The sequence below is a fragment of the Lagopus leucura genome, unplaced genomic scaffold, assembly GCF_019238085.1.
Source record: "Lagopus leucura isolate 7727_CA_CO unplaced genomic scaffold, USGS_WTPT01 Super-Scaffold_100021, whole genome shotgun sequence".
Lineage (NCBI taxonomy): Eukaryota > Metazoa > Chordata > Aves > Galliformes > Phasianidae > Lagopus > Lagopus leucura.
This window is the reverse complement of record NW_024962274.1, coordinates 3,003,152-3,029,799: the sequence shown is the minus strand read 5'-3', so window position 1 is coordinate 3,029,799 and position 26,648 is coordinate 3,003,152. Positions and strand designations below refer to the sequence as shown.

General features: G+C 42.4%; 1 protein-coding gene across 7 annotated transcripts in view; it reads left to right on the top strand.

Annotated features, from left to right (window-relative positions):
* Window positions 1–7,289: 7,289 nt before the first annotated feature.
* ATP13A3 (ATPase 13A3) overlaps window positions 7,290–26,648 on the top strand; it is a 54,483-nt gene continuing 35,124 nt past the window's right edge. For 2 of the 7 annotated variants that reach the window (XM_042878045.1, XM_042878044.1), the window contains exons 1-2: window positions 20,000–20,053; window positions 25,987–26,080. In XM_042878045.1, coding sequence (XP_042733979.1) covers window positions 26,030–26,080 — 51 coding nt within the window. In that variant the 5' untranslated portion in view covers window positions 20,000–20,053; window positions 25,987–26,029. The other 5 variants (XM_042878050.1, XM_042878051.1, XM_042878049.1 and 2 more) reach the window with 5 other exon arrangements.

Here is a 26,648-nt window from a genome sequence, read left to right as displayed (position 1 = left end):
ATTCCTCATCCTGCAGCTGAGGGGCTGTGGCATGGTGCCTTAAATCCTCCTTCTGGGTGCCTTAAATCCCCCTTCTGTCTTCAGAAGCATGTCAGACACTTCTGGGTATTGTGGGGACAAAGTCAAGCTGGTGTGGCTTGAGAGAGTTATTTGTGCTGGAGATGGGGCTGTGTCTTGCACTTCAGAGCACTGTGGCTGTGCCTTCTCCCTATGTGAAGTCTACATGCGTTATGCAGTGCCTGGTGCTGGCTGTGCTGCAGCCCTGCCCACCATGGCCATTTTCTGTGATATTGCGGCTGGCCTTTGGAGCTGGGTGGGCCTTTGCAGCAAGGGTGTGTGCAGAGAAGGGCTGTGAGGCTGTCGGGTCCCACCCAGAAGAGGGTTCAGGCGGGAGTAGTAGGAGATGATGAAAACATGCTGTAGGAATGCTATCATAAGAACAGTGGGTTGCACGGCCGGTGAGGGTGCTGTTCTGGATCATAGCTACATGGTGTTAAAGGCCAGGTTGAATGGGCCCTGGGCAGCCTGAGCTGGTGGGGGACAGCCGGCCCGCAGCAGCTGTTATGACTGGATGGGCTTTAAGGTCCCTTCCAACCCAAGCCATGCAATGATTCTATGCACTTGTCCGAGTCTCGTGGTCCCCTCTGGGCCAGATCCTATCAGAAGCAGACAGGTGTGTGCAGGCCCTCAGCTGGACGCGGGGCAGCTGCAGTGGCTTCTGCACAACCCATGTAGAAGTAGGTGAACGCAAGTGTTGCATGTGCTGCCTGATCTTTCCTTAAAAAGGTCATCAAAGCCAGGGTGCTGTTTTTATTTTTCAGTTCAGCAGTGCAACTTTGCTATGATAAATATGTCTTGGAAACCAGGAATGCAGACAACACTAGTTCAAAGACTTTTTTCCCAGTGTTGCATATTTAAAGCTGCTCATCACAGAAGAGCCTTTGCTGGACTGAGCGTAACAAGGATTGCATTCTTGTTCCATGCTGAAGATATGAAAGCAAGGCACAGATCTTTGCAGATCTTGAAGAATGTGCCAGTGGTATTTCAGTAATCTAATGCTCTGCAGCCTGTGAAGGCAGCACAGTAACTGAAAGGAAATATCTTTGTTTTTATTCACTTGGCTTTATTCCTAATTCATTCTTTGATGCCATCAGCTTGGGATAATACATTTTCAGATATGCTTGAAATTAAGGAAATGAGTCTGATTATCAAAGTCCTTTAAACATACTTTCAGGGAGAAATGTTCAACAATAGAGGTATTAAAGGCCCCATTTTCAAGCAATTCTAATATAAAATAAAAACATTGTGCTGCTAGATGGTGAGGTCCATTAGCAGCGTGTGTGTGCATTCTCCAACTTGAGAGGATATCTGCTTTTCCAGTTATGAAAGCTGCTCGATAATTTGAATCTTTCCTCTGTGGTATCTGGGCAGAGGCAGACTCATTTAACTGTTTCTTCACTTGCAGCCAAATAATAAATGCAAGAAAACTTACTTCTTTAGGCAAAAGTGATGTTTCTCAATTCTTGTGTTTGAGATTTGCCTGCATTTCATTTATTTGTTTATTATGGTATGTTGTTTATTATTATTTATTTGTTTATTATGGTATGTCTGTGCTGGCTTGGGTTTTACTGGAATACTTCTTAGAAAAGTCAGTAGCTCTACCAGTACGTACCTGAGCAGTAGGCTGGAAGCAGGCACAGCCTCCTTGCTGCTTTGCTTGGCAGTCGTGGGGCTAGCAACAGGAATGGGAAAGCATGATATTTATTCTATCTACTGTAAATGTGACTGTTTAAGATCTTGCTCCAATAAATGGAGCAATTAATTCTCTTTCTACTGAGACTGCTGGTAAAGAGGTGACTTACTAGATATGCTGCTGTTGTAATGAAAATATCTGGCAAAATAATTTAAAATCAAGAAGAACTGAATGTCTGGAAGAAGGAGAAAAGGGATAGGGTGACACAAGTAAAGAAAGGCTTCAGCTGTGACAGTCTTGGGTACTGTGTACAATCTGCTCTTTAAGCTGTTTCACAAGATGCTCTGGCAGAGAAGTGATAATAAATTGTTTAACGACTTGGACTTGCCAGTGTAGTTTAAGAAACTTTAAAAGGAGACATTTAAAGGCTTGTGGCTGTGTATGACTCATCTAAAAGACTAAAACTGCAATTGCAGATTGCTCACCACCATTTCACAGGGCACTCTGTACATCTGGCTGTGCCCTCAGAAGCTTGGACACTTGGTTCAGGAGCCCCTGTTCCATCCAGGTGCCAGGAATGTGTGGGAGCACCCAGTGCATGGCACCAGTGCCAGTGCTCGTGCCAGCCCTGCTGACCCACTGCTGGCAGTGAGCCCCAGCCTGGAAGTAGCTGAGGTTAGGAAAAACAAAGGTAGAAAAAGTAGGAACAGACTCTCCTTGCCGAGAAAGTCAAACAAATGGGGCTGGATGTGTCCCCCAGGAGTCCCTGTGGTCATCCATGGGGAGGACTGGGTGGCACAGTGCTGGCAAAGGTGTGTTTCCAGCTTTGAGGGCCAGATGTGGCCAGCTGTGTGCCTGTGCATTACAGAGGTGGGTCTCTGAACCTTCTCTGAGATAAGGATCATATTTATACAATCCTACCAGAAAAAGCAGGGTGGAACACACTAACATATTAAGGAGACCAAATAAATAAACAGTGGGTTTTGATTTATTTTCTCTGCTACTTGGATATCTTAGTTTTGGCACAAGATGGATTTTGTACACAAATGTGATCTCCTGTTAGGCTTTTGTGTTTGCTGATTTAGAAATCATGTACAAAGGAGGAAAGCCTTGCAAATATTCTAAAAGCAAAAAGATTTTTGTTCTCTGTGCTGCAGAAGTATGTACAATCCTTGGTCCTGGCAGCTAGGTACGACGCAGCAGGTAACACAGACCTCAGGAATCTATAGCTGAAGATGAGAGATAACAGTGGAAAAACATATAAAATACACTTAGTCAGTATGAGAAATGGCACTCACTAAATGCTACGTAGCTGATTGGCATCATTCACATCTGTGCCTCCCAAGGGGAAAGTGTAGGGTCACAAAGGAGTGCAAACCTGCTGTACCGGGAAAAGGCTGTGGAAGGGAGCACTCAGTGTCACATGCAGAAACTGTTCTACTCAAAGAAAGTCATAAAGGTGTCGGTAACACCCAGCTTTATTGGGACCTGTACTCAGTTCAGATCCACCAGAGAGGACATTCAGGTGGAATATGTATGGCTATGAAATCAAAATATTCCTGGGAAGCCTGTTAAGAAAGGCTGCCGGACTTGATTTGAGCATACAGTTAGAGCTACTTCTGTCCTCCAGCCCCAAGCTGCTGGTGTGTTCCCACAATTTTTAATTACACTGGCTGTAAATGGCTGTAACATTTCCAAAAGCAGTGACAGAGCTGGAGTGTGTGCCCTGGCTCATTTCCTTGTTAACAAATCTCACAAAGGAGAATCGAATGAAGGAAAAACTGCTATTTCTATTAATTTATTATTTCTAACCAGGTTGAAGACCTGATGCTTTAAAAGAACTGAACAGAGGGATTTGTTGATAAGACATGATTCATTACATCTTGTGATCTGTCCCTTTCCTAGAAAAGGCATAGCTAGCAATGCTGTCGGAGTGCCAGGGCTGCCAGTCATCTCCTGTGCTACAAACCAGAGCCGTGCCAAGAGAACTGGAAAGCAGCTGGAACAGCTTAAGGAGATGGGTGGAGGGAACATGCCAACCACAAAATTAATTTTTTGAATTAATAAAAGCTTACGTGGTTTGAGGCTTGTGAAGCAATAAACATGTTCAAATTTGCTGGAGACTGAAAAAGAAAAGCAATTAGGTGCAAGGGAAAACTTTGAGGGTAGATAAGGATAATATGCTGGAATATGCAATGGGTTGAAAAATATTGTGAGAAGTTAATCTTTAATGGAAAATGACTAAAATAATTTTGGTGAACATATATGTGTGTATCAAAGCAAACCTTGTTTCTCTTATTTAACAGGGAATGACAGAATAAGAGTTTCTGATTAACAGCAGTAACTTCATAATATTCACGATGAACTCTTCCACCAGGCAGAACTTAGTCCAAAAGGTATCTTTTCCTCACCACAGTTGTGCAGGGGTACATTTGGATGTCTGTTGCTCCCATTTACACGAGTTGCCTCTGCTTTTCTTTCAAAAGCCAGGCAGAACAATGCCTATTTCAGCCCTCCTGCTTTCATGTGCCTGTGCTGGACACTGCCATGTAGCTGTCTCTTTCCCTGTGCTCTCCATTGCATCTTCCATGTAATGCACAGACTGCACAGTCTGTGAAGGAAGTGCAGTTTTTGGACTGTTTTTCCACCCAACTCAAGAAGTGATCTGAGTGTGCTGAGATGCAGTGACAGCTGTGCAATAGTTTTAAGGTAAGTTATAAAGGTAATGCAACCAACTGCACATACAGAAAAGCCAACAAGAAGCTTAGGGCAGCACTGCGCTGTGTGCCACTCTCTGGAAGTGACTGCAGCCTCATCCCGTGCACTGAGTGATGAGTTCCACCAGGCAATGTGTTTGGGCATTTAGTGCTATAAAAGTGCCAAACTGCTAAAAATTATGGGTAAGAAAGACTGAGGAAATGCTTCAGTGCAATCCGAATGGAAACTGGCAGAGTTCTTCACAAATGTGTTCTTCTGTGACACAATTTCAGTGTCACGAAAGGAGATTTTTCTGGTTTTAAAATAAAACACGCTGCTCAGAAGGGGAGGGATAGGCAACAATGAAGAAGTGCATGTAGATGAAAATTGGGAAAGCTGACAGCAATGGGTAAATCAACAGTTTGGAAAGGGGGGTAATTAATTAGGGAAATGTAGTGAAAATATACATAGCCAATATGATAGATCTCCACCCAGTGGTGTTTCCACAAGGCAGAAAGAAAAACAGAGTAGTAATTTAGCTGTCAGACACAAACAGCAACACTCCAGTGAGGGGGAAAAAAAAATAAAAAAAAAATTATTCAGTGAATTTTTCTTCATGTGGAAAATGGACAGAATGATTTACCTATATTTAATGGATTTTTTTTTTCTTCTTCTACATGTAGCAAGAATGAATGAAAAACACTGGTTAATAACCATCTTTAAAACTAGAGCTGGAAAGCTTGCACACAGAACTAGGGGAATAACTGTTGAGTCTTTATCCTGGAACAGTACCTGCTGTGTCCCAGGTAAGCAGTTATCAAAACATGGCTAATCTGACCCCAACCTTTGGCAAAAGCAGTAAGGAAGTTAATGAAGCATGCTGCCAACACATAATTAAACTGTGACATTAGTAGAGTTAACACAGTAACGGAAAATGGCGTTTTAAAAGTTTTTTTGGTAAGAACACATACTGTGGTGAGGAAGGGGATCATTCTGATTTAAGCAAGCTCAATGTTACACCTAATCTGTGCATGGCTTCCAGAAGGGGCAGATTTGTTTCTCCTTTTCTTTTACTCTTGTTCCCTGATACAGGAGTCATTAGTCTGCATGGTGAATCACTTCAAATCATTGGGCCAAGAGAAAACTTCCTTTTCTACATTATGTTGGCACAGCTTCCTGTTGGCTCACCTTGCTGGCTGACTCATCCTGGAGATGTGTGATTACTGGAACTGGTGCCTAGGAAGAACTGTGAGTGTGCAGCTGGGGCAATGGCCATGGTGAGCTCAGCCTGTTACCCTTCCTGCACCTGCTGCAGTTCCAAGTGATAGGACTTAACCCTGACCAATTCCCTTAATCTGGAAGGAAGGAGCACTATCAGAAAGAAAACAGTATTATATGAAAATAAATACAATTCTGTTATGGCTTACAGACCCCTGAATGGCTTACAGTGCTCTTCAAAATCTTTATGTGATGCATCCCAACATAGATGCCTGCGTCTCAGGAAGTCTTCAGAAACCTGCACTGTGAAAATGTGGCAAGTTGTGCCAGATTAATATTGCTTCATTTGCCTGGCAGTACTTCTTCTGCTTGAAGTTCTTCATCTGCAGGGCAGACAGAGCAGAAACATGAATTCCTGTGCTGTGGTCTCAGTCCTACCCCATTACCTGGGGGGAAAGGTGTCACATTTAGGATGAGAACTAATGGCCTCAAATTGCACCAGGGAAGCTTTGGATCAGATATTAGGAAACATTTCTTCTTCAAAACGGTGTTGGTGTGTGGCAGGAGAGTCACAGTGGTGCACTGGCGCAGGCTGTCCAGGGAGGCTGTGGAGTCACCGTCTCTGGAGGTGTTCAAGGAGCACAGAGGTGTGGTACAGAGGGATGTGGATTAATGGGTGTGGTGGGGTGGGGTGGGGTGGGTAGATGGCTGGACTTTATCATTTTAGAGATCTTTTCCAACCTTAATGATTCTATGATCTGGAAAATGAACCTGTCAGTTACCTGAAGGTATGTTTAGTGGAGCCACGTGAACTTTATATGCTACCTGGAAAATTTTGAAGTAATTTCTAGCAAAGCGCTTGGAAAGGTGGATACTCTGATAGGGTAGTAATTAACAGCAGGAGAAGTCAGCCATGTTGCTTTAGCCCTTTGCCTAGCCCTTTGCCTAGCCCTCTGCCCTCCTGTTGGGCTGTGGACAGCAGGCCCTGGGCAACTTGTGGCCATTTATTTTGTCTGTGCTCAAGCCAACGCAGCCCTTTGCTGGTGGTGCTTCTGCTGCAGTTTCCCAACACTTTCCCAAAGGACAATTGCCTTTTACAGGGAGGTTTCCATGAGCCGCTTCCCCGCCCCTCTATCTCACTGCTCCATAACATCCTTGCAGCAACAGCTGCCTTTGTGGAAAAATATCTGGAAAAAGGCACTGCAGCCCAGCCCCAAAGCATCACAGCCCAGCTCACGCAGAACCCACCCCGCTACTCAAGCAGCTAGCATCCCAAAGAAGACTCTAGTGAGGCTCAGGCCGCAACGTCCCTGATGCAGCCCCGGCTGCCCATAGGTTTCAGCAGTACCTGAGGGGCCAACACCCCTAAAAGGCCGCAGCCTCGGAACTGCCCGGGCCCAGCACGCGGCCCTCCCCCACCTTCCAACCCCAGCCTCCCCAACCTAAACCCCGCCCTGTGCCCCGCCCATCCCGCGAAGCCCCGCCCACACCACCCCCCTCTCTTCCGGCGGCGACGACGTCACTTCCGTGCCCCTCCCTGCCCCCGCCCAGCGCGGCCGGCGCGTGGAGCCGGTTGGCGGCGGATCCGGTCGCGCCTCGCGAGGCAGCCGCGCGCGCGGCGCCGGGCGAGCGGGCGGGGGTGGGGGTGGGGCGGGGGAGAGCCGGTCCCGCGCCGGTCCCGCGCCGGTCCCGCGCCCGCCCGCCGGCATGGGGCTCAGCTGAGGCGCCGCCGGTGAGTGGGGCCGCGCAGGTGGCGGCGGGCGCGGCCCAGCAGGTGCGGAGGGGCCTCTCCGCCGACAGGTGCGGCTGAGGAGCGGGCGCTGTGGTCGCGGCGGAGCCCGGGGGCCGCTGCCGGCGATGACGGGCCCGCCGCGCGCCTCTGCGGCGGGAGGGGCCGCGGCACGTGTGGAGCCTTCCGGCGGCGGCCGCCCCGGGGGGAACCTGCTTTCGGCTCCGGCTGCCGCCCGGCCCACCCGGCGGCACAGGATGCCCTGTCGAGCCGCCCGGCTGCGGTTCGCTTATCGGTGCTGCGGCGGTCGTGCGTCGAGGGAAAGTTCCCGGCCGGGCGCGCGAGGTGGGCCCGTCCGCGTGTGAGCGGCCGCGGCGCTGCCATGCTGCTGTCAGCGGAGCGATTCCGTCCGCTGGGCCTGGGCTGCGGCCCCTGACAGCCGCCGCCGCGTCCTTGAGCCTCTGGGAAACTGCCACCCGCGTTGAGAGCCGGAGCTGGAAGCGGTGATGGGGCGATTCTTAGAGCGGTGGCATCGATCAGGCGGAATTGCCGGGTTCCAGAAAATATCAGGGGCTTGCTTTGCTGTGATAAAGGCACACGTTGGCTTTGTGTTCTCCTGCTCGGTTAAGTTTGGTGTGGTTTACTGGCCTGTTGTTGTGCTGTGTATTTTCCATAATTGGCCATAGCGCTTCCAGCTTCAGCTACCTCCAGTCACGTTGGCAGCTGAAATGAGGATCTCTTTTCTTTGGAACTTAGAGCAGTTCCAACGCGATGTTAACTATGGAAAGCGCAACTCCCTTCTTTACAACAGTAAGATTTCCTTGAAATACTTCAGGTGAAGAGGCAGAACTTTAATATCTGCCATTCTGATTCTGGAAGACTGCTAAGCAGCCGTGCTGCTGCACGAGCACCAGGTACCTGCAGGGTTGTGGTTGGCTGCTCCACGCCTGCAGCAGTTCAAGAGGCTCTTGTTCCCCTCAGCTGAGATAGCAAATCCTCCAGCAATGGGGCTGCTTGACATCCAGACTGCTTTGTGTGGTCACTGCTCCTGGTTGGCTGTACCTGCTGCTTGCTTTCTCCTTGTGTGTGGTGGTTTTAGAATTTTGTTCTGGGTTTAGAATTCTTCAGAATGCTTTCTTTGCTGTGTGCCCTCACTAGAGCCATGTAGTATTTTCTTTGCTAATGCAATTAAGATCAAATTTTGCGTGGCTTGTTCATTCCTCTTGACTGCTTTTTTTTTTTCTCCTCAATTTGCAGGTGACTCAGCCATTGTATGAGATTTGTCCACACACTGGCTCTTCAGACAGGTTAGCTACATTTTTCTGCCCTCAGTTTTCACTACATTTGGGGGAGTTGCTGCTTTTCATTAAGATAAATCTGACTGTTGTAAGGTACTACATTTCCACAGCTGAACACTGAACTTCTTGAACTTGTGGATGAAGAGCCTTTTTGGTGTTATTTTAATACAGTGCATGTTACAAGTCATGTTGTGCTGAACCTCATGTCCACACATATTGCTGTCATAGGTAACTGCAATTGACCTTTGTTTGCATGTACAATGAGGAGATTTTTGTCTTGGCGCATGGTGTGGCAGTAAGGGTACTGCTGTGTACAGTCAGTAGGTATACAGAGGTTAGACCTAATAAGATTATCACAGTGGAAAGATAATCAAAATAAATGGAAATGCTCACCAGTGTTGCAGCCTCACTGTAAACTCCACAAGAAGCGATCTCCAGAAAGAAATCCTTCCTCAGTGGCAGTTAACACTTAAATGAGATCTAGGAGAGGTGCAGCCAGGCTCCACCCTTTCTGGTAGCACAGGTGAATTGCCTTCACCTGTGCTCCCATGGCTGACTGGTTGCTCAGGTGGTCAATCAGAGGTTCAGGCCGTGATCAACAGTTCCTATACATGCTGTTTCTGTAAACTGCTTTTTCTTTTAGTTAGCTACAAATAAGACTTTACAGTGTTTGATGAACATGTACTGTGTAAACTGTGGAACTATGGAATTGGTTTGAAGATTTATTGCTACTAATCTCGCTCTCCTGACTTCTGAGAAACATATTGATAAGATGGCCTGGTGAAACACTGTTGTTGAGGAAGAACTGTGAGGAATAACTTTTACTTTTGTCAGCGTGGGGCATTGCAGAGTGAGAGCCTCGATCAACTAGGGAAATCTGATGTCATTGAAGGAACTCAGCTTTTGAAGTCTTTCAGAAAATGGGTAAACATTTCAGTTGTGATGAAATAAGTGATTCGGAAGACCGTGTCTAGTGTGACACAGCTGAGGGCAGGCTGAAGGCCTTCTCCCAGGTTATTGTTCAGGCTGGTACTGCTGTGAAATGAACTCTTGCCCTGGCTGCTTTTCTGCCTCTGTGCTCTGCCAGCTTAAGTATTCCGTGGCTTGGAGCAGTGTGCAGTCGAGACACAAAGTAGGAAGACTTGCATTGCTACGGGTAGCCTGCGAATGAAGTCATGTCATCAAAACCACCTTTCTGTTTAGTGTGTAATTTGCTGCTACTTCCATCTCATTTCGATATGTCTCCAGTCTAGATTAGTGTCTGCTGATTTAAGAAGCAGTGTGTAGGCTAAACTCTTAAACAGTGTGTTTTTATTGCACTCTGTGCATTGCTATTACAAGTTACTCCTTTTAATTTTGACATTGCTTGGATCCCTACAGTGCTACTATTACCATGGTAACTGAGTGTCTCCGTCTTTTAGAGCAACTCTGTCCAACTTCATGTGCTTATAGGGTATCACATTTGATTTTAGCATGGTGATCTGTGCACATCTCCAGATCTTTATTTGTTCCCCTTTCATCTCAGAATCCCTTGTAGGGTTCTGGCTGTCCATGTTCCTTCACCTTTCGATTTATACATTCTCCATCCACAAAGCTCTGAGATCCTGTTGACTTTGATTTTGGTTAAAGCTCTGTGTCAGGAGGAGAAAGAAGCTTAGTGAAAGGACTGCAAGCAACTCTGCAGACTCAGACTCCAGTGGAGCTGCTGGACAGCAGCTGTCACTTCCTCAGTGCCTTCTAGAAGTAGTATTATTCTAGGTTTCTTGCTTGGTTTTTTGCAGTAGTGTCCTTCAAACTTCTTGAGCTCATGCTCTCATCCTGTCTTTCTTTCTGTTAGCTGTCCTCCAGAGTATGTGATTATTTCTGTAGTTCATTTTTTTGTTTGTTTGATCTTTTCCCCTCAGAAAACCCAAAGAGGGTTTGATGGCTGGGGCAGGTGCTTATTCATCTCTAACTGAAGAGAGAGGAGGGAAGAGCAAAACTGTGCTGGGTCAGCTGCATGCCATGCCTAGTGTTGGAGGAAGGGCATGTAGCACAGAGGGAAGTTACATCACAGTAGCTGAGTAAGATTGAGAAACTGTGGTTCAGTCTTCTGCTAGCACAGCATGTGACAGGTGTAGTGCATCAGGCAAACTCTTCTATGAATCCTTATGAATCTAAGGAATCCTTAAGAAAGGTTTAAAAAACAAAAACAAACAAACAAAAAAAACGATTGACATGGCTCCTAAGATTAATTTCTATCATTTGCCTTGAGGTTATAGCATCATGGCTATCTTCTGTGTGGAGTACAGGGCAGTCAATACCACACATACTCTTAGCAGCAAGGAGCCAAATTCCAGTTATTCCGGGGGCATTCTATGGAAATGAGTTTTTATTGTCAAAGCCATGTTGCAGTGGTTGCCCATGTGATAGAGGAAATTTGTACTAGAACTGGGAAATGACATGGAAAGGCCAGCTGTTCATCATGCCTTTTCATCATTAACTTTTTCCTTGTTCAGATGCTGCTAAGCATATTTCTGAAGAATCCCAGCAGAGGATTATTTTGATTTGTCTCAGATCTCTTGTAGGAGCCAGTGCTTCTAGCTCTGGGTTGAGAGATGCACTCCAGTAGCTTTGTCAGTGACTGGGGAGAATACATTCCTCATTAAATGTCTTTTTGTTAAGAGCTTGGTGATAGCTGGCATGAAAGGAAGAGATTGCATTCCTGTATGACACAGTGGAAGAATGTTCTTTAAGTAATTTTTGTAAAATTTTTACATCTTGCAAACTAGAAAAAGGAACTTTCAGATTTCTTTTCCTCTTTATACAAACAGCATTGGCATAATGCGTGAGTGCTTCTTCATTGTTGATTTGAGTGGACTCATCCTTTGGGTTGCTTAAAGATTGGCATAGGAGAACTGGGTAGGTACTTCAGTGTGCTTTTGTTTGAGATTATCACAGCATGGAGTGTAGTAGGCAAAGTGTTGTTTAGTCTGTTTGGTGCTTTTCAGTGAGGAAATGAAACCCAGTGGTTTGATTAGTGCTTCAGTGTGATTATGTTTTGCATGGTAGTGGAGTCCATACAACACAAATTCTTATTCAAGAATCCTAATTTCTTAATTAGATCTTGTGGAGAACATTTGAAGCTATGGTAATACTGAAGTGTTTCCCTTTCACTCTTATACAATACTATACTAAAAATAGTTTCTCATTCATTAAAAAAAGCTATTTCCTTTGTTAAATAATCTGCTAAGCAAAGAACAAAAGCTCAGTTTGTAGTAAACCGTAGCTGTATTATAGCCTCAAGTCTGACACCCTTATTCCTCAGTGAAACAGCACAGCAAACTTCACTGGTTTGGTAGCTGAAAGGCAGCCTTAAATAACAAAGGAGAGGTGGTTTGTTGTTGTTGCTTGGTTTTGATGAATGTGGTCCATGCAAAAATTTGAAGCACTGTCTCTTTTGTGACTTAAGCAAGGAAGTTCAGCACCGTCTGCGTGGAGCCCTGTGTGTGAGATTGGCAGGGCATCTGTGGTCAAAATGCAGATGAAGTAGCAACTAGCAAGGGGGCACAGAAGTGACACGGTTCCTGTGAAAGTCCATTAGTAGGAGAAGGAAGACTGAAAAATGTGTTCTTGATTCAGTGGACGAAGTATGTATCTGCAGAAGAGGCAGACCATTTAAATGCTTGTCACCTAATTGGCTTGTCCCCTCTAATGTAGTTCCATGCAGGTGGTTAATCTTAAGGCTTGTGTGAATACTTGTGATTTTGCACTGGGGTGTAATGACGTAAAATATTTCTTCATCAGCTGGCCCTGGTAAGCTTCAATGTAAAATTCTCAGAGTGGCTTTAAAAAGATCAAAAAATGCTGAAAGGTTCCTAGAGGTGCACCGAAGTACTGAAAACCGATAAAGGACATCTCTTAAGAGAGTTGCGATGGAAGAGAGCTGAAGAAGATAAGCTTGATGTCTGACAGTTCACAATCCCAGTGGATGGAAAAAACTGAGATAAACAGGCAAACATTGTATTTTCAAGTGCTTGGAAGATAAGTAGCAGCAGAACAGCAGCGTGCACTGATATGTGCGGGGGCTAATTGCATCAAAAGTGTAATACTGTTTTATTTCAGAGCAGAAGACTTTGTGGATATGGCGAGGCAGTAGTGGTGTTGTCTCTTCTTTTTAAACTGAGATTTTTCACATTTTGATGGACTCATAATTATAGGGACACAAAGTCTGGAGGAAAGTGGACTTTGAAAAATGTAAAATTGGGTAGGTGATCCTGGTCAGAGGACAGTAATTAATGATTCAGCGTTGAAATGAGATTATACTGACTGTTTCTGTCCGGATGTACTGACCTTTCATGAAAGCACCAGTCAAATGGCTGATTAAATGTGCTTATTAAATGCAGTGTTGGAAGACATGATGAGAGTTTAAAATGACCTGAAAAATACACTGAAATCCTGGAGGCAGATGCGGAGCACTGCATTAGGCAGGAATTAGCAGTTGTACAAATGTGGAGTGAGGAATAACTGATTAGGTGCTGGAAAAAGGACCAGGGGGTGTATTGGATCACAAGTTGAACATGAGTCACTGTCGTGCTGTTTTCAGAAAAGGCAAATATCTTGCTGGGATGTTTAAACTGGAGCAGTGTCAGTGAGACATGAGGTTTATCGTTGGTATAGTTTCAGTGTGCAGACAGCATCTGAGTGCCAAAATTGACGAGGAATTTGGACCACTAGGAAATTGTTCAGAGAAGAGAAATGCAGATGATTGGAGATCGAGGAAACAACTACATAAACATGGAAGAAAATCCAAGTTGTTTTGGCAAGAGATGAGGTTAAGGAGAATGTTAGAGGTTTAAAGTATTTAAGATGTGTCAGAAGGAAATGCTGTTCTCCATTACTATTATGGGCAGACTGACATGGGATTAGATTTCCTTAAGGAAAGCACTGGTTGTGCTTTCAACTTTCTTACAGCAAAAACAGTATTTTAAGATGTCTTTTTTTTGGTGGTCATTAAGAAGAAGTTCATATGTTGAGAAAGGCAAGTACAGTTGATTTAGTTTGGGGAAAAGACTAAGCTCTGTTTTGCTGTACCTTTTCTCCTAAATTGATGGATACTAGTTTTAGTCTGTGTAGGGATAAGGAAGAGAAAATGCACAAGATTCCTTTTTTCCATCATCTGGGCTACCGACTGAGTTTAGACCTTGCAGAGGTCTGAGGACTGAGCTTCTTGAGGTAGTCTGGGAATACTGTGGCCTTGGTGCCCCTGTTTGCAAATGAGGCACGTTGCCTTGTGCTGTCGGAGTTGTGGAAGTGCTACAGGACAGCGGTGTGTCAGTAACTTCAGGGAAGCAGAGCTTCTAGGAGCTTTCAGCTATTCTAGAAGTCTCAGTAGTTTCTGGTAATTGCTTCTAGTCATACTTGGCAGAGTCCACTGTTGGCTTTGAAGATCATTGAAGGACGTGTTCTTTTGTACATGTACCAGTACAGGTAGCCTGAGAGCACAGAGAGGTTCTGAAGTGGAAGGTCCAATTGACAGTGTAGCCAACCTGTGTTATGTATCATTATTTTCATGCACTCTTACAGTTGCTTTCAATTGCCAGCAGTAGATTGTCTGTAGAAACAAAGGATCTGAGTATTCCTTCTCTTTCAGTGATTGATTTTAACGGTAACTGGGATGTGTGGAAAAAATTAATTCGATTCTGTGCATTTTGGTGTCATCCTATGCTTCCAAATCAGTGAAGAACAGTATGATTACTGTTGGAACTCTGTCCTTTGGATCTGCCACAGCAATTAGAATCAACAATAGCAGGAGCTTATCTTTGGGAGGATACGTTTAAAGCAGCAGTAGATAGCAGGACCTGGAAGTTCAGTGATGTAGATAAGGGTTGGCTTCCAATAAGAGGTTGTACCTTGCAGTTACATTGCATCACCTATGTGACTTTTCTTCACTAGCAGCATTTATTGAGCTGTATATATTTTAGGCACGGATGAATTTCCTTATGTTCTATTCTGAATTGCTCTAATATTTTCTTTGAGCTGAAGGATGGTTTTTCTGATCTCTGCTTCTCAAATAGAAAAACTATTTGTATAATAGAAAGCAGAGGAACCTGACAACTTTGTGGCAATGGCAAACAACATTAAAGGCTTGATCAAAAGCCCAGTAAATTCAAAAGGTTTGTTCCCTTGGATTGAGCAGTCTTTGGCTGCTGTCTAAAACTGGTACTTCTGTCCCTGTAGCAGTCATTCAGGTCTGACAAGCCAGCAAAAAGTTCTTTTAAGGCCAGCTGGTAATTCAAACAGGTACATAAAAGGGCTGTCAAATGTGCAGTCTTGCAGAGTGCATTCCTTGGATTAATACTATCTTCAGTTCGTCCATTTGGCAAGGGCTACAAAAAGGTTGGGTACTCTTTCAAGAGAGGGTTTTGACATTACTTTCCTGCATCGTAGGCATGTTTCATTGCCAGAGGCAAACTACTGAGCCTCAGTACTGGCAATATTGAAGCTCTGTGATGTGAAAAGGCGGTAATGGTTTTGACTCGTTTGGCTTTTAAAGTCTGGGTGTCCAGCAATGAATGAGTGAAGCATGGCTTCTCCCTGTTGGTTGTCCCGTGTGATAGTACTGCAGTGAGAGCTAACTAGTGCTTGGGCAATGTCAGTCTGTGGATAGAGGGCTCCAGTGCACTGTTGTGCAGTCTCCTTTGTCTGAAGCCGTACTCAGACCTCGGTGAGTTTTGTTACTTTACCTACAAATGTTGTTTTTCATTTGCAGTATGAATTCCTATGGCCATGTCTTTTCCAGTAGAAATGTCTTTGCTATAGTAATGTTTCACCACAAATTTGCGTGCCCTTTATGGGAGAGTTTGGATGTTGCACTCATTCTTCTATCCAGCTAACTGCTCCCCTGAGAGAGAGCTGTTGTCAGCCGTGGGGCTGTTGGCATAATTGCATTCTGTGCATGCATTATGAAGAATTTTGGTGCCCCAAACCATTCCTGCTACGCTAGTAGCATTTTCGCTACCAGTTTTGGCATCTGCTCCTTTCAGTAGTGATTATCTGATGCGTTAAGTGGCTGCTGCCTCTGCTGGAAGTTGTTCGCTTGTGTAACTCCATTGGCAGAATGGGATCACAGTAGTATTTTTCTCATCTTTCAGTGTTAAGTAACTTTGTTTGGCTGTGTCTGAATCAACAGACAAATATAGAATGCCTCAGTTTCTTCTGCTTCCCGTTACCATACAGCACAGAACTGTGGGAGGCAGTGGTGTATTAAGTGCTGTGGTCCACTGTCCAGCTGAAGTCAAGTAACACTTGGCTGTAACATAGACTTAGGTGACTGTGCTGGTGTGCCAACAGCTTCAAGAGAAGCTGTCTGTATCAGGCTGGGAATATGTTGGTGCATAGACTGTGAAAGTGCTTTCTGTTGGCTTGTTGCTGAATGGTTGCCATCTCTCTCTTTTTAAAGCTCATTTTCCCTGGAGATGCTTCAATATTGTGGACAGCAAGCCACACCTTGGCAGCTGGTTGAAAAATTTGTGTGATGGTATTTTTATGGTGTATCATCTTAGCATTCCAAATCCTCACCTCTTACCTATTCTAGATTCCCAAAGTGTGGTTCTTTGTATCTGTGCTTTAGGTGTCTAAGTTTATATTTCTTAATTTGAAAGCCTTATCATGTGCTGATTAAATACAGCACCTAGAGTGAAATCTGTTTATGCATTTAATGTTTACAGAGGAGAGAGGCAGTCGTTACCGTGCTTTAAAAAGCTGGCTTCTGTTTTGACATAATATTTCTGGAAAATGAAAGCTGATGGGGAAGATCTGAGTAAAGCATCTGGGCCAGAGTTAATCTGCCAGGGCTGCTTCTGAGTATTTGTCTGGGCAGCGGTGATATTCCGGTTAGAAAGGTCAGTGCTTAAGGAAGAAAGAGTGCTCAGTGATACACTTAATGTTCTTAAAACCAAGCCTGAATTGTTATCATAAAGAAAATAAGCTGTTCTTACAACACAGAAGACTGATTCTATTGTATCTTCTAGTAACTTTAAAAAAATGTTTATAGATTGGGAAGGAGAAGAAATCTGAGAAAGGTAACTCAGGTACTGACATAGATATTGTACTATGTTCAAGGAGACTTTCTACTTTTGGATAGTTGTGCAGCTTGAAAGTTACGTATAGATGGAGTCATGGCCAGCAGTTATTGCTTAGTGGGAGAAGATCTTCACTGACTGTCAGAATCAGTGCTGAGAGACTGCAGCAGTTGAAGGGAGATCGAGTGTCAGATGTTTGCAGTCTGTTTCCGTTCTACAGGAGATGTCTCCCACTGCTAATGCTGTAGCAGTTTCCTACTGTTCCTAAGAGGTACACAGGTATCATTTAGACCATGCTATTTAAGGACAGCTGCAAAACGTACTGTAATAGCTTTTTGTGAATTTAGTTAATTTCACTGATTATAGCAGTTCTTGTTTGAGGGGATGGCTGTTCACTAACTAGCTAAAGCTCTTCTGGGTTATTAGGACTCTTCTGAATGCCTGGGACATCATAGTAGCTAGATAAATGTTGACCTGAGATTCAAGTTCTAAGTTACAGTCCTGAACTCCTGTTCTCTTCTTGCTTTTGTCAAACTTAACCTCATGGGCAGAAAGTATAACTTCCCCCTGTTTTCTCATCTTAGCTCATATGGTAGTTTTGAGAGTAAATTAATCATTTTCAGGAACTAAACTGTCAGGTTATATAAACTGGTGTGGATGAGAAAACACTGATCCACAGCAATTTAGCCTCTGAATGAAACTTGTTTGCAGTTTTTTGTTATTTATTATTTTAGTTATTAGAATTCAAACAAGACAAGCAAGTTTTCTGCTTGACATCTTGAATTATGTTTTGATACACCTTTTAACTTCAATGTGTAACGTTGTTCTATGGTACTTACACTTCCAGGGATGTGGTGGATGTATTCCTGTTGCATACAGGAAGAGCTCTTTCTGCTGAAGCATTTCAGCTGAAGTGAATGTGGTGCAAGCTTAATGCTTTGTGTCAATTTATGACTTTTCTTAGAAGAATTGTAATTTCAGTAAATGTCAGATAGTACAGGTTTAAGTGCTGAAATTCAGCATACTTGTATGGATATATTTTTATATAAAAATAATTTTAGAAGTAAGTGCAATTTGTTGTTTTTTTATTAATTTGGAAGACTGCATTTAGCGGTTGCATAGCTGTACTTCAAAAGAAATTAACTTTTACATCGTGGCTTTAGAACAGTATGAAGAACAACAGCTCTGTCTCATTCAGATTGATCAACAGAGAACAACAGGTAGTACTGGGCTATGTTATGACGAAGGAGAAAATAAAGGCACCAAAGCAGTTTGCTTGATAATAATGAATATGGCTGGTTCTCTAAATATGCCATCATCCTGACTATGCCAGCTAGATGCACCTTTAAAGAGACAAGGTTTAAATGTCTAAACTTCTAGCAGCAAGTTCAACCCTTGCAATAGATCTGGTTTCACTTGGTGATCTCCGTGTAATTTTATTCAAATGCTCTGATGTTAACCTCAAAAATATTTTCCAAGAATTCAGAGGAAGCGGAAAAAAAGTCATTGCCTCCTTTTACTGAGGATCCATACCACAAAAGCAAATACATCCCAGGAAGCAGATACTCCATGCGGCACAATAAGGCGGCAGCCACACAGGAAAGGCTGGGCTCTTGGCACAGCCCCTGAGGGGAAATGCTTCCTTGAAAGGACCCATTGTTGCTGGACTGGGGTCTTTGGGCTCCTAGTTCTCCTCTGGGGCTTGTGGTTCTCTTGGTGCTCAGATAGGGCATCATTGCCATCTCTGTTATCTAGCCACACTAGTCTTGGTTGTACAACCAAATAGGAGGACTGGCAAGTTCATGCCTGTTGAAAGTGGAGTGTCTTTTTGGGAGCAGCTTCAGTGCCCAGCTATTGAAGGCTAACACTGTGTGTAGTGGCACCATGCCTTACCCAAAGTATTTTAAATGCTTTTAGCTTTCTTTTTCAAGAATAAATAAAACATTTTTTTTGTCTCTGTTGTCAAAATCTCTGAATTATAATCTTAGCATCCAGTGTAATCTTCCAAAATAGGAAGGAAACAGTAAGTATCTAAAATAAGAGTATGTTTTATTGGATTTCTGAACTGTGACACAGACTCTCTTTCCCATTTGGCAACCAGGTAAAAGATCCTGAAATTTAAAAAGGAAACAAGGAAAAATTACATTTCTTTGTGTCTGTGAGTGGGAGCAAGCTCTAGAGAACGTTGACTTTTGATGCTTGATTTATGAGATGAAAATTTTCGTTAATGGGAGTAGCTGCTGCTTGAAGTAAGATGAGTGGGATTGCACAAAGATGAAATGAAGTGCTTGACTTTATATGTCCTTATTGTCCTTTATACGACCGACCACTTAGAAAGTAAGTTTTCAGTTTGGTATTGGCTGTGGCACTTTGTTTTTATGATGTATTATTATACTGAGTTTATTGTTACTTGTAGAATTATCTTTCCTTAAAGTAGCATGTATTTTACTATAAACATTGCAATTGCTATTACAGCCTGCAGAAAGTATACTTTACAAAGAATACACTCTACAAATGTAAATACAGTTTTGGTTTGGTGATTGTTGGATACAATGGTCTTCCTTAAGCCTAAACACAGAAACAAAAGCTTGTATTATAACAGAAAACCCAAGATGGGAAGTGATAAAATAGGTATTGAGTGGAGGGCTTTGTTAAAATTTAGCTCGTGTACTTGTAAAATTTCCATGTATTCATGAAACTATTATGTCATTCTTATTGTTAGAGCTGGGTTAGTTGACTAAAGTGTTAAGCTTTGTTTGTGGTACAAATTATAGTCTTACTTCAAAATATAGCTGGAGGATTTTTGGTATTCCATAGTTCTTAGAGCTAACATTTTACCCAACTGTTGATTATACATGATGTGGTTAATTCCATATTTACAGGTGCAACCACAAGCTAGGAAGATCTGTAAATGGCAGGAGCTTCCCTTCATCTGAGGTGCGTTCCTCAGATTGAAGGTGCCTTTCAAAACAGCTGCTTTTGTTTCTATAATTTGGGTTCCAAATTTACAATAAATGTTAAATTTATTTGTAAAGCTTTTGCTATTACTTTAAGATGTAATAGTATATGTTGAAGTTAGAATGTTGTAAGCTTTGTTTTTTATGGTCATAAAATGCCATATCCCCAGGATTTGAGCAAGTTGTATAACAGGTATAAAGTATGTGATCTGTTTCAGTTTTGAAATGGTATTGAGTGACATGGCTTTATGTTCCAGGGGCAGGCAAAGACAGGATTTTGTGCGTGCTGTTGTTCTTGCCAGCTGGTTTGAGAAGCCTTTAGCCTTGTACTGCTGCTCGGATGTGGATCCCTCTGGGAGCAGAATATGGTGGAAACCAAGTGGAAGTTGTCACTGTTGGTAGGACAATCATGATGCACATCAGAGATGCAAGAATGCCTACTGTGGGTACATCTGTGTTCGCAAGTTCCTTAGAGTCTGAGAAGCTGTAGAAGGGAGCTCTGGAAATTTTCCTTGGAGGAGATGCCTTGAGTGAAGGATGGATGCGTCCTGGTGAAACTTAGGGTTTAGAGGCAAGGAGGTATAGTATGGATTTTAGCTGGGCAGTTTTATAGCCTTTAGAAACAACTCTGAGCATTTGTAATTCCAGGTCTGTTAAAAAAAAAAAGTCCTTTATTCGTTCATTTTCAGGGCTTGCAGGTTATGTCAGTCTTTCCAAAAGCAGCCAGTGGAGAAATTTTAGGAAATAGTACTTTATTTTTGTATACATTAAAATAGCACCTCTTACTTAAAGGAGGGGGACTGGAGTGTAAGTATGGGACTGTTCTCCAAGACACTGAGCTGAAGCTTGGGTTTAGCCCTTGAGGGCTTGAGATGTTCCCTTTAAGCTTTCTTTATTCAGTTATTTTAGTGTGCAGTATGCTATGCGTTGCAGTTTGAGTAGTGTGCTCCTAAATCATTTGACTTTGTTTGACTTTACCTTTTAAACTGGTGTACTTGTCCATTTATTTATTTGTACAGTACATTTTGAATGAACTGAATGAATTGAGTGTTTCAGACTCAGCTTTTTGGATATTGTTGGAGGAACTTACTGGCAATTAGCATAGGCAGGAGCTGCAGGCTCCAGCAGTAATAGCTGATAAGACTTTTCCTTCTATTTTTTGGGCCCATTTATAAGTGTGTTTTTTTTCTCAAGCATGGCCTTTTAAATTATCCCTAGAACTTCTTTCCTCTACTTCTAGCAATTCTGATATCAGGTTAAATATTATGCACACGTTGGAAACAACAGCTTGCTGAATGCAACCGTGTGTGGGGAGTGCTGCCAAGTGGTGCGTAGACCTGGCAGTCTCTGGAGCAGGATGGCAAAGGGGGCCTTGGGATGAGAACCAGCTTTTTTCTCCAGTGAAGAAATATTTTTGTGGACTGTTGAGAAAGTTCATAATCTTCCTGGAATAATTTTGAAGAAACATTTTGATTGTTTTTACTGCAAGTAGCTGCATAAGAGGTATACATATGAGCGTACTATCAGATTCGAATTTTGAAATTGCTGACTTCAGTGGAAGGCTGAAAGAATGCACTTCTGGTTTGGAAAACTTATTGCCATTCTCTGCTGCTAATGGTCAGCCACAGCCCAGGTTTTCTCATCTTTCTGAAGAAGTTGGATGTATTTGGAATTGAATGTGTTCTCAGAGAATTGCCTATTCTGGCCTGTTGTTGCTATTCTAGTTTGAGGAGCTCTTCAGTTTTGATTTCATAGCTGCCAGTATGGCAGAGATGGAGCATCAGCTGGTGTCTTGGGTATGTAAGGCGGTTGCTACCACTTGTAGGTCCATCAGATGCAGTGCTGAAAGCCTTTGCCACAATGCAAGACCTGTTTTGGTAACTACTGTAAATGTGTGCAAATGGCATGCTGCTGGAGCAAGAATAATGCCTGGTAATGAATACTGCCTTTGTAAGGTCTGCCATGTTGGTAGGGTGATTCCTTCTCTTGATAAAGGATTTGGAAGAATGTCCGTAAAGTGCAGAAACTCTTAATTTCTGAGCCTTTGGCTTCCTATTTTCAGAACAATACAGGGTTTTTCTGTGCTTTGACAGCTGGTCAGGGTAGAGCTGAATGTCTGCTCTCACCAGGTACTGCCTACAGTTAAGGACTGTTCAAGAAACTTTTTAAAGTTAGAGATCTGAAAGACCTGTAATGACATAAAGCTATTTGGAAACTTGCTTCACAGCTATGGACTTGAAAATGATCTCCTAATGGAGGTTGTATTTGTTGTTACTAAGTTCTGGAAAGGAATGTTTAGTCTTTCAGTGGCCCCTAAGGATACCATAATGGATCCTTTTGGCCTCAGGAAAACTTGATGGGTTGCTTATTAAGACACCAGGTTAAGTTACACTGAAATGATTCGTGTTTGAACTTTATCATCATGTTTTTCTAGATGCGTTGGTTGTTCAGGTGATTCTTTTTTTGTTCTAATTCTCATCTTGTAGCAATGTGGGTGCTAGGCTTATTCAGTGAAGATTATGCAGGCGGATGAGGAAGATAATGTGCACTCATCTCTGCACGTGTGTTTCTTAAATTTGGCCTTTTTCATGCTTGTGTCTGTGGCTTTTCCTGCCTGCTGTGCTGGATGGCTGGGTTTGCCCTTTGGCATCTTCCCAAGGCAAGTGCTGCTTGATCGTTGTACAGCATCATTGCTGATTTCTGCAGTGTTCAGGTTACCTGATTCAGCTTTCTAGAGCTTGATTCCTAAAGCTCTTCTAGCGTGGTATGTGCAATCACTTTGTCATCACTGTGATAAACTGCGAAATGTTTAAGGTGAGAAACGTGTATGTATTTTTAACTGCATTCTTTATCCGTGTTTTTCAGCTTAAAATGAATTTTGTAGTCTGTACTCGGGACAGCTGTAAATACAAGGAACTGTTTGGTCAGAAGCACATATGCTTTCAGCTATGCAGATAGTATCAGGGCTCATGCACAGACCTGAAACTGCCTGTAGGATCCTTGTGAGGCAATTGTGGTTTGAATAGAATGAGCTGTACTGGCAGGCTGATGCCTGGAAGTACTGCCTCTCTGTGAGCCCAATTACAGGATTGCAATTGTTCATGCACAGCAGAGGGGGAAAAAAAAGCACAATCCAAGCAGTGCCAAATTTTCTTTGATATGTTAATCTTTTGATAACAGTTTGAAAAGCCCTTGGAGACTTTTTTTAGATTTTAGACAAAATAGTTCATTTGTCAGGACTTCCCTTCTAGATAGGGTTGCAGTTATTAAGAACGGCCTCGTAACTCATGATGGCAAATGCAAGTGCAGGGGACGGCTGCTGGACTGCCTGGTGGTAAGGGAAACTTTCCTTTGTCTTGGGGTTTCGACAGATCTCTGGAAACAGTACAATAGGGGATATATAAGAAACAAGTTTGTAAGCTCAGTTACTGGTGAATTTTAAGTTGATGAATGATCACAGACTGTAAATGTGTGTGTAAAAACTTGGTGTTTTCGTATGTGTGTATGCATTGTACCTCAGGCTTGAGTTGTCAGTAAGTTTTATTTTTATCTGCAAAGCTTATTTTAAGTTTCCCAGCGACTGCAGGAGGTCTCAGACTTCTGTTTTTGTATCTGCAGTCTTTATAGCCCTGGATGTTTTTCTCTTGCTATTGTGAATTTTCCAGTTGAAACGGAAAAAACCTGGAAGAATAAACTGATAGCAATGACATGTGCTAGAGCTGAGTTAGTTTTTTAAGGATTATGGATTAGGACAAGTGTGTGGAGAACACTGGGAAGGTCTTTCTACTTCTTTCCTTACAAAGCAAACTTGAAAGGTGACATTTGAACTGATTGATTTTTATTAATTTTTATTAATTTTATTAATTATGCCACCTATCGGAAAGGGGAATATCTGAAGATAAGGGGCATATCTGAAGATAAGCTTGTAGGCCTTACACCTTCAAGTGTACTGATTGAAACTTACTGTAGTTCTTTAACATCATTTTTCTCAATACATGTGCCACAAATTCACCTTTACCATCTTTACATTGTTGCTACAAATGTTTGTTGCTTATAAACATTTTGGTAGAAGTGCCTGGCATTCTGCTTGCTCAGCCAGCAAAGATCAGCTAATAGTTATCAGTGTAGTATCTCAGGAAAAGGTGCAACATTTTCTTCACTGTTGAATGCAGCATTAGGGCTTTGTGTGCTCCTGTAACTTAGGACAGTCTTCAGTTATTTGGTTTCCTTGGGCGTTTCTTCCCTCATTAAAAGCTGCTTAGTGAATAAAAGTGTCAATTTAAGAAAAAAAAAAAGTGTTTTAGAACTTGCATGGCATACCTAACAGTTAAGGAAGTATCAACTGTGCATATATTATAGCTTTAATTCCAAATAAATCTGCAGTGAGAAAGGTAGAGTTCAGTATTGGACCATAATAGAAAATTTTAGCTTAACAGTACAACAGTTGTGAGCTGGTGTTTGAGTCAAGGGGGACTGCTGGTAACCAGTGAGCTTCCTTTGATACAGAGCAAAATCAAAGCTTGATCAAGCACTGAATTCCTGAAGTGCTGCATTTCTCATCTGTGACAGAGCTGTGTGTGGTGTGTTGTCCTTAGCACTGAGTGTGCATTTCTTCCACTAGAACCTTTCTCAGAGGTGAAAATAGATTTCTGGGGAGCCCTGGATTTGAACGGCAAAAAAAAAAAAGGTTGTTGGATTCCTGCGTCACTTGTTGGCTTAGCTAGAGAGGTGACAGTAGCTTGCAGGAGCTGTGCAAGGATACGCTGATAAACTGGGGGAGTGGATTGGAAAGGGCTTTTGAAGTTGATGCTGGTGGATGAAACTGTCTCAGTCCAGGAGGTGGATTTGAGAGGAGCTGACTTGCAGTCTGGTGATGTAATTTGTACAAGTGATGAAGGCTTAATGATAGCAAGGGACTCGTTAACAATTGTGCTTCTGTCATTATGCTACTGAATGTAAGTATTTTCAGTAGTTGCCTCCTAGTCTTCATTGACTAGCTGAGGTGAGGTTACGTGGATGGCTTTAACTGTGACTTTTTGGGGGTTTTTTGAACCAGTTTTTGTATGAAAAATTACAGTGTCGATAACCTTTATATTAGCTATGCTATGAGAGTGAATTCTTAGGACTACTTACATGCTATGGTAATAAGTGCTGTCTTCAGAGAGATGGATGTATGTGCAGTAAATGAAAACAAGGTTAATGACAACATAGAGAATGATATCTAATCCATGCTGTGGCAGGTAAGCAGTAGTTATTTGGTATCTTTAGGTGGTAAGTGGTCCTGTGAAAAAAGATAGGGACTGATGAATTATATATAGTTAACTTGTACAGGAATACTGAAATGAAAGTTTGATGCAGTTTTAATTTCCAAAATTTAGCTTTTGGACTTGGTATTTCTCATTTTCTTCATGATGCTGAAAGTTCTGGTTAGCCTCATAGTAAATGGTGATACCCTTATGTCTGTAGTTCTTCTCTATTGGAATAGGAATCTATTGAATTGTGTTTATCACATAGGCATCTTGGCATTCTCTTGCTTTTTTGTGCTCATGTAACTTACGTTTCTAATCTGTCCTTAGAGCACCCCAAAGATTTGCAATTACAATGAATTTACTGTAAGAGGCAAATGTGTTAATATAAGCTAGAGAATCATAGAATGGCTTGGGTTGAAGAGGGCCTTGAAGGTGCCCTAATTCCAGTGCCCCTGCTGTGGGTAGGGACACCTCCACTAGGTAGAACTGCATGAAATAGCAGTGAAAGAACCGTAAAGAAGATAAAACTTAACTAACCATTAAGCATGACTTAATTTAGAAACATTAGACTGGGAACATGAAGACTGTGATTTTTTTAATGTTATCCTTCTTTTCTGTCTTTTTGTTTGTTTGTTTGTTTTCTTGTTTGTTTGTTTTAACACATGAATTTTTCCTGCTTAGTTGAGAAGTGCACATCCCAGGGCTACAATGCCTTTCCTTCAGGAAAATAGCCTAGCTTCTGAAAGCATCTGGTTGAAGCCATTACAGTATATAATGATAAGAGTGTGTAATCTTTACTTACTTCTGAGCTTTTTTCTTTTTTTTTTTTCACAGTTTTAAATTATGTTTCTTTCATAAAGTTTGTAGAATGTACCAAAAATGTGGTATGCTGCATGTAGAGAGTAACCAAGGTGGATCAAGGTAAATTGCTACAGGAAACTACTGCAGTGGAAATTCAAGATCTATGTTAATATATTGTCATTGTGTTTCATGTGTTAGCACTTAAAGTTAAAAGCAAGCCTCTAGACAACCTAATACTTATCAGTTATGTTGCTTCAAGTTTTTATTACTTTGTTTTAAAGGTCTTCCATATCTCACGTTGAGAAGTTCCATATCATACTAAACATGGAGAAGGAAGAAAAGAAATTTGTCAATAAGGCAGAGGAGGAGGAGATGGTAATTAATTGTGCATTCTGTTTTTATACTGTGAAAGAAATGTGTTTCTATAATTTTGGTCTATATATGGGGCATATTCCATCAGGAAGTGCCCTGTCTCAATTTAAAACAAGATTTTTATAAAGTTACACTTCTTCATTCTTTCTGTAATTATGAAATGTAGTCTTGGTAATGTTTTTTGTAATGTAGATAGGTAATGTTTTTTGCTGAAAGCCTTGGCAGAGGTGCTTGGTTGAGGTCAGCAATCAGATAGCAAAGCTGATATTTAACAGTATTTTAGAGGCAAATGGAAGTGGAACAAGGTTATTTTTTCTTTTTCCAATCCCTGAAGCTTTTTTCGTGTTGGTTAAAACAATTTATTTAATTACCTCAAATTTGGCTCTGCTTGCTCTTGCATATTCATGTTTATGTAGTTAAGGTTCCACTCCCTGAAACAAGGAGAACATCTTTGTGGGTGTTTGGTAGCATTTAAACTTTGCTTCTGACTAAAGCAAAGATATCTCTTACTGTTCATCCAGGAGGAGTCAGCAGCTAGATTTGACAGAAGTAGTGTCAGCTGATCTTTACT